The sequence below is a fragment of the Amborella trichopoda genome, chromosome 7, assembly GCF_054954075.1.
Source record: "Amborella trichopoda isolate Santa Cruz 75 chromosome 7, AtrichopodaSantaCruz75HAP2 v2.0, whole genome shotgun sequence".
In the NCBI taxonomy this organism is placed as follows: Eukaryota; Viridiplantae; Streptophyta; class Magnoliopsida; order Amborellales; family Amborellaceae; genus Amborella; species Amborella trichopoda.
In genome coordinates, this window is record NC_142342.1 from 24,625,099 (window position 1) to 24,637,757 (window position 12,659).

The following is a 12,659-nucleotide window of genomic DNA, read 5'->3' on the forward strand; positions in this document are numbered from 1 at the left end:
TTATGCTTTCAAGTGATTAAAAGTTATGGTTGTAAAGGCCTTTCACATTGTGTTTTGTTGGCATAATTTTTACACCGTGCTGGAAATGCAAACATAGAAGCATAACAGTGAGCTATAGACTAGCTCCTTACACCAAAATTGGTCTTTTTTTGTCCAATAGAGGTTAGGATCCTTGAACCAAGGTGTAGGGCCAAAGCTAGTGTGTTACGAGCTCGTTTGAGCCATGTTTTCTCCCATTTGTTTATGTTAGTCTTATCCCCAATCTTAAGATGATTTTTGGATTTATATGAGATGAGAAATTTGTCATGTGGTGGTAAAGAAATTTGCTTTCCATGATTAAATCGAAACAGAACCCTCTTGCACTATCGAGAGTGGGTGATAGTCAATGGTTGTACTTATATATCGTAGTAGTTTTCGCACGGTGGTTATTGTGAAATCAGCTTTCCAATGATACTTTAAGCTCATATGCATTTACTTTAGTCTTTAATTTGTTGTATTTTGTTTCATTCGAAATGTAAGACACTATGCTCGAATTATAATGGCATAGTTATCATTGAAGACTATTGTATTTATTTGTTGTAATAGTTGGTAGTGAGTGGGGGTTTTCACAGGGTGAAATGAAATATTGTATAAGTCTTTTGTAAAAAACAAAATTTACATGCCTTGTGTGATACCCTTGATACTACTTCAAGCCCTACATCATTTGATCCCGAAATCAAGTGCATAACTTTTGGGATGGCTCATCTAGCTTCCAGAGGCCAGCACCATGACTAGTAACGCCAAAGTTGGGGGTACCCATGTCAGCTGAAAAATAAATTATGGGGGTCCCAACTTCAGAGTTGGGGGTACCCATGTCAACACAAAAATAGATGGAGGTCTGAACGCCAAAGTTGGGGGTGCCCACGTCAACACAGAAACAGGCAATGGTGGTCTTAATGCCAAAGTTGGGAGGAGCAACACCATGAAGTTCGTGGATCAAGTTACAAGCTTGCAAGCAGACATCAAGTGTCAGAATGCAGCTGAAAGAGGCTTGATTATCTCAGTGATGGGGTGGCAACACTAAGCATCATGATAAAGAACACCCCAAGATCATTTGCTCAAGTTACCAGCAAATGTCATACCTTGTAATGCAATTGGAAAAAAAATGACTACTCGGCGATAAGGGTGGCCACATCGCTGAACATGACCAGCAACGCCCCAAAATCATTAGCTCAAATTACCAACACATCATATCTCACAATGCGGATCACGCTAGCAATGATTATCTCGGTTATGGGCGTGCTGACGTCGAGCATCATGATCAGAATCGCCTCAAGGGATCTTGAACTAGAGCTACCTGTAGTGATGCCCAGCGTCCCTGAACATCTAACATGTCACTATCTTAAATAGTGCTTCATTAATGAGGGGGATGCAATCCGTGGTAATGCCCCCATCAACGTCAGCACTAACGAATCAATTTTGAAATGATTGATCAACGTTAAGCTTTGATGTCATTGGTAGCAACCAATGGCTGGAAATGAATGGCCTAGATTAGATCATGGTTTTGTGGAATTGTTGAATGGACCCTTATCGATAAATATAGCCCCAGCACCCCCCAAGCCCCACCCCCATCACCATTTTTATCTCCCAAAAATTCCGAGTTGGTGCTGAAACTCTATCGCACCTAATACCAACCCTGAGCCCTTAATCCCAATATTCCTTGAAACCCTAAATCTATATCAATACCAATTGCTCCTGTTCAGTGGACTCCGAAGGACAGGAAAAAGGCATCGCATGAAGCTTGATTCTGAGTCAGCGGGTGCCGAGCCTAGAGGCCCAGCTTGAGGTTCGCCCCCTCCTCTTCTCTTTCTTTTCATATTTTGTGTATTTATAAAACATTTTCTCAATCTCCCCCTCTTTTCTCGTAAAACCCCTCTTTCATGCCTTCTTGCAAATTTTCAAGTTTACTGCTTCACGATCTGGCACCAACGGTAATCCGTATGAGAGTGGTTTCATGGTCAGTCTCTCATCTGAGTTACAATTCGACGAGACCCTTTATTCCTTCCACTGATTAACGAGTTTAAACGGAAAACAAGGCGGAGGTTACATTTGCTCTGCCAAAAATTCATATATAAACAGAAGCAAAGCGACATCTTTTTCTTGATCCACATTCTTCATAGAGTCTATAAGGTTATAGACATCTTTTTTTAAAAATGGAAATTGTCCACATGCAACATCCTTTTCTATTTTAAGCCCACACATAATATCTTTATAAACCAACTTTTTCAAGGTTTAATATACAACACTTGTCTCTTTCAGATATTCTTTACAATCTAAAAGGCGCCTCACTTCTTGTGGTTGCAATAAGTTGTGACTGTGTTCATTCACAATTGTTATGACTTACCAATATGAGAAACCTGACACAATTTTTTTGTAATTGTCATGTGGATGCCACAACCACATCTTGGTGGCTTGAAATTCCTTTCTCCTACCATTTTTCTTGGTCCCTTATGTGTCATGTGGCCAGCAAGGTGACATGCATAAAACCTTTAAAACAATATTGTCTTTTTTTTATTGGAAAAGGTTTATATATACCCGAGGGGCTAAACAATCAAATTAAAGCCCACCTCAAAAATTTCACAAGAAGAGGTTGTTTAGGTTGTTTTGATGCCCAAATATCCTCAAATTGATCATCTTGACATCAAGATGCATGCACATGAGAAAAAAAGTCGAATACGTTTTGTTCGTCATCTTACTCAAATAACATCAAATTAATTATTTTGTTGGTCATCTTACTCATATACGATTATTACTTAAATAATAATAGGTGCAATATATTTATTGGCCATCTTACTCATATATAATTGGTATTATTTTATAATTAAATACGTTATAAATAATAATAATATGAGTGGAACATATTTCATTCATCTTGCTCATAGTTTATTATTATTATTTAAGAATTATGTTAGAATATGTGTCAATCAAAATTTGAGTGTAAAATTTATAAGATCTGAACTGGATGAAAGCAGGCTTGGGGTGTGGTGGTAGTAGCGAAACTAAACATGTACACAAGATTGTGTAGACCACCTGGAGTTAGTAGAAACCACTTGCATGATAGGGAGGGCATGAAGCTCGTGTCAAGACCCAAAAAAAACACTTGGATGACATTCGGGGGAAACAACATTAGTCATGGTGGCATCAGTACACCTAGCCATGAAATCTAGGCATGGTGGCGGCATTAGGTATAGGTCATGCAGGCAACAAATGGGACGTGGTGGTGAGAGAGCGTACCACACACTAGGTTACATGGTGGTTGCAGGAGGACCGACCATGTGTGCATGATGGGAAGGTTGGTGGTTGAAATGGACACAATCAATGTGTGGAGATGGGTATCGGTTGGAACTGTAGTTTATGGGGACCTAGTTAAGTTCAAGCATCCAATGAGGACGTCGGAGTTTAGGATTGTGGAGGCCTATAAGACCCTTTTTCTCTGTAAGCCTCATGTGACCCATGTGATATATGTGTTCAAGCAGCCAGGTACAAAAGGCCTGGTGCAAGGGTACGACAATGCGGACAAGTGTAAACTGATAGGAGGAAACCAAGGGCCTGACAATTGGGGACCTTGGGGTGACCAATGGAATGCAGTCAACATGCATAGGGCCGTGGTGCACGACCAAGTGAGTGGAGCATGATGAGAGCAGGCGGTACACGACCATAGGCCGGCAATGTGCGACTGAGGATTGGTGGCACTTTACCCTTGTAAGTATGCACTTCTGCTATGTGGTGCCACTAAGAGACGAGGCATGCAAGCATTGCCCACTTGGGCGCTAGCACGGGCTAGCCTATGAAATAGTAATCATCAAATTATAAAAGGAATGGCTAAATTAGTTTAACAATAAATTGTCAAAACCAGGTTTTACATTTAGATGAATCAAATAGGGGATTTGTTACATGCTAGGTTCAACCAGATGCCCAAATGGCATTGTTCCTAAAACCATGTCTTACAAATCCTAGAATTTGTATTCCTAGGATTGATCCATATCTAGGTGTAGCAAATACCAGGTTCCAAACGACCTATGAAATACTCTAGGTGGTTATTTGGATACCCATTTGCAAGAGAAAACGGTGGGAGTTGGGACACCTTTAAAAGGGGAGGTTGTTTATTTTGAGTCCTTCCCGTCTCTCTCAAAAAAGTTCAAGGAGCATACCTAGATTCTTTCTTTTTAGAATTCGTATTTCTTTCCATCTGATCCAACCCTAAAGATCCGATATTGCCGTGTGAGAACTCTCAAGCCCTCTACTGATCACCTTGGGATTTGCATTCTAAACCATACTTCTAACTCTGGCAATTAAAAGAAGGAGACCTACGGTGGCGATATCAAACTCTAGATGCCACATAAATGAATGATCAATATTCAAAAAAGAAAATTTGATATGGAAAAAGTACATAACTTCCATCCAATCCTCATAGTTGAATTTTATGGTGGTTTCCACTGCATCGGGATCAATATCCAACCATACTCCAACTAGGTATATAGTCCATATACAATATATTTACAGGGTGACCATATGACCGCCGTACATGTAGCGGGTTAACTCATTTTAACATAATATTACCACTTACATATGTAAGGAAAAGTGTAATACATAGAAGCCACCATTAAACTTGGCCTTTTGGATGTGAAATCGTTGGTCCAAAGTGTATACAATCCCCATATATATAAGCATACACAAATGTTTAAAAACCGCTGGTCTAGATTGGAATTGCCCAATCTGGACCGAGATTCAAGCGTGACCGATTACGTTCTTGGGTTGAATCATTTTTCTATGTTAGTGACTCTTTTTACTATTGCTTTGGGGCCAATTTGGATATCCATTTATGAGAAGATTCGTTTCCTTAGAGATCGGGCATTTCTTCAGTTTGGATGTCTTTTGAAGATCGAGTATACATCTCCGCACGGATAATGATAATGATAATGATAATGATAATAATAATAACAATAATAACAACAAAAACAATTATAGATCACCTTAATCTATCAATAAATTATGCGTAGTAATTTAAACTTTTTCCCCAATCAGTATGATGAGAATCGTGCAAAACGAGAATGTCATAAATTTTTGGAAACACATCTTCCAGGCAATACAAACAGTGGACATGCATCTTCTAGATCTCTTATTAGATACTATCCAAGCAGTCGACACCTATATTCTTATCAGTTGTTATTTAAACAGTGGACCCCCATATTCTAGGACTGTTGATTTAATTTGTATCTCCATGTATCCAAACGGGCCCTAATGGAGTACATTGCATATATTTGTCCAAGTGTTTTATTTTAAATAGGGTGTGCCTTACATCTTGTCTACAGCAATCAGAGAACCTTTGATCTATCGCTATAAAACTAGTTAATTAAATTTTTTATAGAGTTGTGAGAACGGTCAAATTATGATTTAAAAACTAATTAACCTCAAAAGACCAATTTCTGTTCAAATCAATTTTTTTTTTTTGGTAAGTCAGTGTAGGAGAGGCCCCCTATTCATTTTTGTTTTTATTATTAATAAAAAATTAAAAGAGAAACAACTCATTACTTTGCAACCCTACAAAAAGGCAGTTGTGCCAGATCATGAACTAAAACCAGGGAAATAAAGTCCGTCGAACGAAAGCGCCAAACAGTAGCTTCAGAACTAAATGAGGATTTCTTGGCAAGGGCATCAGCCACCATGTTAGCCCACGAAAGATATTGGAAATTGACCACATACGATAGGAAAGTCTGTACCAGCAATTCTCTGCAATTGTATATATATAACATCCATGGAGCTTGACAATGATAATTTCTCTTGAAATCATTGGAAATGCTAACTTGATCTTTTTGTCAAAATAAAGGAAATCTGCTACAAAATTAAGTCTACTTAAAATATTCAAACTAACCGAAATTAAAGAAAAAAATGAAATAAAAGTTTAAACTCGAGACGCCCGAAGTTAGTGGTGCTGCCCGTATCAAGACCGCAGGTTATTTACGTGTCTTTGCCTTCACTTTTTCTATTAGAAATTGGTTGACTTTCCCATTTGATATGCTGGAAATATTGGCTATGGATGGTTTTTGTTTTGTTTTTTTGGGTGAGTACTATGGATGTATGAGAGAGGTTAGCATTGAATTAAGTGTTTCGTATCTTAAATCTAAGGTCATGGCTTCTAGGATCTAATGTTTGATGGCTAAAGTTCTAAGCTAAGGTTAAGAGGATCTAGGCTAGGGCTTTATTCTCTAGGATTTTTTGTTTAAGTATCTTGGGGGTTAGTCTTCTTAAGTGTAGGTTTACTTTCGGATTAGGTCTCTACATCTAAGATTATGTGTTGGTCTATTGAATGATCTGAAATAGAACCCTTATATAGGCTTCAAAAGTTTGTTCTAAGTCAGTCAAAAATGATTTCTAATGGATTTTTACAGAAAATTTGAGTTAACAAAGTCAAAAGGTTTAGATGCAACAAAAAGTGGTGTTTTCAGACTTTTAATCTAGAGGCCACAAAAACTAGCGTCTAAAACATGGTTGGCTAATTTTTTGGGATTTCGCTGATGTTCTTGATCCAAATTCCGTATTTTCTTGAGCATACTTAACTCGAAAGATTTTATCTAAGTCGGTTTTTCTATTTTTTAGTGTTTAGGATGACGAGATTTTAAAATGGTTTCCTAGGGTTTTAATATTATCTTGGAGATTCTCTATAATGTTCTAGGAGGTTGGGACCATGGTCCAAAGGACCATATAAAAGATAGACTATGGTGTATTTAGATAGGATGGTCCCTAAGGGTCTACAAGGTATTTCTAAGGCACTTTTAGAGATTTAACATTAAGAAAAATAACCAAATTCAAAATGGTATATCTACACATCTTAAAAGGTAAACGATGGTTCTAAACCCATAACCTTGCAGCTGCTTGCTGGAGGACCTACCGATGTACTCGCTCCACACCATGTGCCTTTAAATTGTGATATAAATTAGAATTGCACTTTATTCAATTCTTATTTATTTTTTTATTTTATGGGATGATGGATGCAGACCAATCCGATTAGCAATCTGGCCAGATGATATGCCCCTCCGATCCGGGTTTTGAAAAACTAGTCATAACATATATGTACGTGGGATGTGCCATATAAGTATCAAAATTACAATAATTATAAGTGATACCACTCATATACAAGATATAACTCACATATACTATTATATCATTAAGGAAAAAATTTATATAAAGTTGCAATTTTAAACTGTATAATTAAGATGCAACTTAAAAATCCATCGAAAAAAGTGTTTTGAGTTTGGGAACCTTTTAATTGATCATGTCAACATCGAAATATATGGATAAAATAAAAAAAAAAAACATTTAAGTCAAACATAATGCATCTTGCAATATATTATCTAAGATCGTTTCAAGATTTTCATGTGTATTGCTTGATTTGATCCATTTTTTGAATTAAAAGTTTTATAAAATAGATCCTCAAATCATCCCAAGAATTTTCGCCTCCAAAATCGTATCTTACAGTGAGGTGCACATTTCCAATGTCGCAACCTAATGCAAACCACACCCGTTAGTTAATATCCAGCATGGTAATACATGATATCGCCATAATAATACGAACCACTATCATATTTTCAGCACACAGTGACCAACACAAATATTACATTTATGAGGTGGAAAATGTGTTAACAACGTGGTTTGCATGATGCACAGTGCAAAACCTAGTAATTTTACTGTTTACGGTTATGTATGACTAGTCAAATAAGTAATGTTGTAACCAGGGTTTGAAAACTCGTCAAGTCGAGTCGGATTCATTTGGTTCGACTCGAGAATCGTCTACAACCAAGCCGGTTTCACGAAAAAACAAGGAATCGCTCGTGTCCAGAGAGAATCAGGCGATTCCCAAAAGAGAGAACCCCAAAAGACAGAACCGGGCGATTCCCTTTTGGGAATCGCGAGTCTTACACGTGGCCTCTTCACGGGAGCAACACGTGGTACCTAAAAATCCTCCACACGTGGTAATTCACCTCACATGTCGGCCCCATCGTTTTTCTACACGCGCAATGCAACATCTATTACACATGAATTTATAGAGAACAAAACAAAGCTTATCCTTCGATGAGAGATAATTTCCACAAAAGATCATTAAAGCAAGACGATTGAATATATATTTTATAGTAGCTAATAACATCACATTAGGGAACGAGACGGTGTTGGTTGACATCTACAATTTTTCGGTGGACGTCTAGACTTCGAACCCCTTAGCGCGCGTCCTCGTTTATATTTTTGTTGTCAAAAGAATAAGCAAAGGCAGAAAATACTGTTGTAAAAAAATAGAAAAAATAAAAAATAAAAGGCTTTTCAAGATAAAGATAAAAAAGATAATACAACATTTTTTTATTTTTCTTGTAAAAAAAATACAAAGTTATATAACAAGTATTTTTTGCAAAAAAATAAAACAAAATGCATCAAAAATAAAATGCACTTTGGCAACATCATTTTTTTATTTTTCTTGTAAAAAAAATAAAAATTAATACAAGCAAAAAAAAATGTGATACAACATCTTCTTCTTTTGTCAAAAAAAAAAAGAAGATAATCAACAAGTATCATATTTTTCTTGTAAAAAAAAAAAAATAATAACACAATAAGTATTTCTTGTCAAAAAAATAAAAGGTATTTATTAATACAACCTAGGAATAAATGGTCTAATTATATTTTTTATTTTTATAACATGATGGTCTTTAACATAAATTTAGTAATATTAATTTAAATATAGGATTCATACAATGAGGCCATTTGAATCTCTCTCTGTCTACTAACAATCTCTTCCACTAATTTATTTTAGAAACCTAAAAAATTAAAGAAAATTGGTACGCATTCTAATAATTTCTTCATTGATAACCAAATATTTTATTTTATTTATTAATTTTTGTATTATAAATCATGTAGTGTACTATTTTTATTACAGTTGTCAATAATACATTATAAATTAGATGATATTATAAAATATTTTGAATTTGTTATTATTTTTATAATAAAATAATTATAAAATATTGTTGATATATAATATTACAGTTAGTTAGGTTGTAATAATTTGGATTTTTTTAGCATATTAGGGTTTTCCGCCAATTTGAAATTTTAGTGGCCAATTTTTCATCGATTTAGTCAACTCTTTATTGTAGTCCATATATGATTATATACTTAATCCATGATAATTCTATGATTTCTTTTGTGTGATGTAAATTTAATGATCAACATAAGTTCATACAAAGAAAGAACATCCCAATATTCATAAATTGATGAAAACAATAAAAGATAATAATGCAATACCCTTATTTCTTATTGGATTCCTAAAAAACATATTTATAATGAATTTTAATAATTTTTTTTAATTTTTTTAAAGCTTAATCCGAACGATTTAGCCCGATCCGAAATCCGGATCAATTTTTGAAATGTCCGATCCGGGTCACCGATCCGTTAAACATTGGTTGTAACATAATGAGTGCAACGTATTGTATGTTAAGAAACGAGCCCAAGTTTAATTGGTTAGCATTTGGTGATTTGCAACGCTAGATCCTAAACAATTGCTACCAAGGGTCTCCCCACTTAGTCAACCCAAAAAAAAAATTCTTGCTTACGAATTTCTTCACTTTTCCCTTCAAAGTCAATTTTGAAAATGACATGGGGCTTTGTTAATAATACTGCTGAATCCCATGATGAAGTTTTCGACTCCATTCGCATTAAAACGTAAGGGCCCAAATCCCCACTGACTGACCCCTTTTTTCTTAACCATAATGACACTAGAAAAAAGAGCCCAAGCTTAAGTGATTAACGCTTTACGATTTGCAAAGCTACATCTTAAGCTCAATTCCTACGAAAGATAGGAGCCCTTTATCCCGACTCACCAAAAAAAAAACTATAATTTCTCCCCATTGAATAATAAAAAAAAAAATTTCACTTACCCCAAAAATATAACACACTGAGTTGCATGCATATTACTGATGTTGACGTAGTATACACCACCATATAATGTGTACAGGTGCATGTAATTGACTATATACAAGTACACAAAAGCACAAATGGTAATTTGTTTGTAGGTTGACAGCGTAGGTATTAAAGGTCACCAAACATATGCTGACCATGTTTAGGCATGGTGCATACACGACCCTTGTACAATATATGATGCATTTCTCACCATTATATATACACTACCATGTATATCCCAAGTGTAGTCCAACCTCTACCATCACCATCCAGAGACTGGTTTGGTAGTGTTGAAAACCGTTACCATAGATCATGGAGTCGGAGATCATACTAACCCCCTCAAAACGAACTTCTCATAATAGCTGATTGAGAGCTCCCAATACAAATAAATAAATAAGAAAGCGGTATCACAGTCATTCTATGAAAATTTATTGACCATCCCACAATAATCAAGTACGGGATATATTCCCTATTCAGAAGTGTATATATATATAGCGCAAGAGAAGGAAACATATATAGCGCAAGAGAGAAGGAAACAGACCACATACTTCTGGTACACAAAAATTACAATCATTGTTGACCATTAAATGTGAAACCATTAAATGTGAAATCAAGTGGAATACGATGTATCATTGATTGGCACAAAGCCCCAATTAAAACTTCTTGAAAGTCGTAACTCAATTTAATGTGTAAATTTCACGTCCAATGACTACAGCGATCGCAACATCCTTGTACTATGCATACAATACATATAGTATTGTCTCAGAGACATTGAGCTGTTTATGTTTGAAATTTTGATGCAGCAGGTGATTTGTTTAGAATGTTGAATTGAAGAGTCATAACATCTAGAGGCCCATTCCAACACAACAATCACTCCCTCCTGTGGAAGAGCATTAGAAAAGCAAAAGAGAAAGCGATAATTTGGCAGGATTCAGAGAAGTTAAGAACAAGTTTCACTCAGTCATTCCTTCATTCAGACAACATTTTTAAATAAAAAGAAATGAAATGAAGCAGCATCTGCTCCCTGAAGTCTGAAGAACCCCCTCAAGAATTGTTTTCTGGGAACACCTTCTGTATAGACCGCAAGAAACGGTGAGAGTAGTGCATGGGATCGACAGCTGAGATGGAGAGGGAATCAAATTGGAGGGATTTGTAGGCGTGCTCGATTCTTTTATTCATATTGTAGTCTTGTAGTATATCAATGATACCTAGATAGAGGACCACATCATACACTTCGTGAAACAACTGTTCACTCTTGTTGGTTTCACCATTTGGGACATACTCTGCCCGAGCAGGCATGTTCACACCAAGTTGAATTTGAAGTCTGCCTCACCAAACAGAAAAGGAATTACATCAGTCTAGAGAGAGAGAGAGAGAGAGAGAGCACTTCAAATTTATTCTTCAGTTGGATTCAGGATTCACAAAAGCACAAGAGAAAAGTGATGACCTGGCTGTGCCTGGGAGAAGCAAATCTACTTCTTCATCACCAGCTGCTGATGCTCGCAGACGGTTGCCACGTATATGGGGACCAACCACGACGCCGTCCTCGAGCGGCCCACGTGCAATCAGAACAAGACCCCTCGGGTAGCATGAAATCTCGTCCTCGTGAGCTGCTGACACTGCACCACCACCACCATCACACCTTGAATTCAACTCAGTCTGGCCAATCAGTGTCAACAGAACTGGATAGGACGACTCTTAAAAGTGTTCCTTTGGTTTCTATGAGAGGTTGGATGGTTGAAAACCGTTTAAAACCCTAAAACATATCACAAAATTTTTACAAATAAACATGTGCTTTACCAAGATCTGGTTTTCACTACACCAATTACGAGAAGGAACTACAGAGATTGATTTAGATAGATACCGGTGCCAATCAAGGAAAGAACTAAAGAGATTGATCTAGATAAACACTAAAAGTATCCTTTTGACTATAACTTACACACGTCGGCCTAAACATACAGTTCAACAAAAACAAATACTCTTTTTCCTTCCTCTAGTAGGGTATTTATTTCTTTCCCCACCACTAAATTACAAGTCCCTCACAGACATCGGTGGTTTGATCAAGTCTTTGGACAAAGCTTGTGGAAGGATAAAAGTATCACCTATAACTTCAGTCCTCGACTCTCAGCACTTCGGGATTTTCAATGTCATAGATACTCCTTTGATTCATATTCACCATAAGTTAACATACATTGCAGTTCATCAAGATTTGTATCCATTACAGACAGGCCATTATTATGCATTGAATTGATAAAGGTGTAGTGCTTCATAACCACTCATACCATTATAAGTAGTGAAAAAAGATATAGGGACTAATGGCCTCACTGAGGATATGGCCTTGATAGCAGAACAGCGAACCAGGATTCGTACAGTTGACCCTATATGGTTAGGAAAAAGGCTTTCATGGTGATGATACCATGATACCATCATATGGTATCGAAGGGGTTTCAACTAATTCTTTCGGTGGAGAAATGCAAATTTGTCCATCACAATGAGTTTCAGTTTTTCTACTGAAAATTTTTTTTTTTTTTGTTAAGCTAAATTCTCAAAAGTGGAAACCCGGCCTTAAGCCTAGAATCCATTTAGAATATGCTTTTTGAAACTTTTTAATTTGAAGTGTAGAACTTCAAGGAAAAGGGTAATCATAACAAACCAATCATTCAAAAAAAAAATAATTATAGCAA

At 36.3% G+C, this 12,659-nt stretch overlaps 1 protein-coding gene and 1 long non-coding RNA gene across 17 annotated transcripts in view; one reads left to right on the plus strand and one right to left on the minus strand.

Annotated features, from left to right (window-relative positions):
* The first annotated feature begins 1,587 nt into the window (after window positions 1-1,587).
* LOC148781305 (uncharacterized) lies at window positions 1,588-11,778 on the plus strand. Its single transcript, XR_016059595.1, has 2 exons — window positions 1,588-1,825; window positions 10,782-11,778. It is a non-coding gene; the product is annotated as an uncharacterized LOC148781305 (long non-coding RNA).
* PIP5K9 (phosphatidyl inositol monophosphate 5 kinase) overlaps window positions 10,636-12,659 on the minus strand; it is a 46,597-nt gene continuing 44,573 nt past the window's right edge. For 14 of the 16 annotated variants that reach the window (XR_016059592.1, XR_016059594.1, XR_016059589.1 and 11 more), the window contains 2 exons: window positions 11,423-11,594; window positions 10,636-11,299 (listed from right to left, as the gene is read on the minus strand). Coding sequence is in view for 10 of the 16 variants with exons in the window: in XM_088872475.1 (XP_088728601.1) it covers window positions 11,020-11,299; window positions 11,423-11,594 (452 nt within the window). In the remaining 6 variants the exon portion in view is untranslated. Of the gene's footprint in view, window positions 11,300-11,422; window positions 11,732-12,659 lie in introns of all 16 variants that reach the window. The other 2 variants (XR_016059593.1, XR_016059590.1) reach the window with 1 other exon arrangement.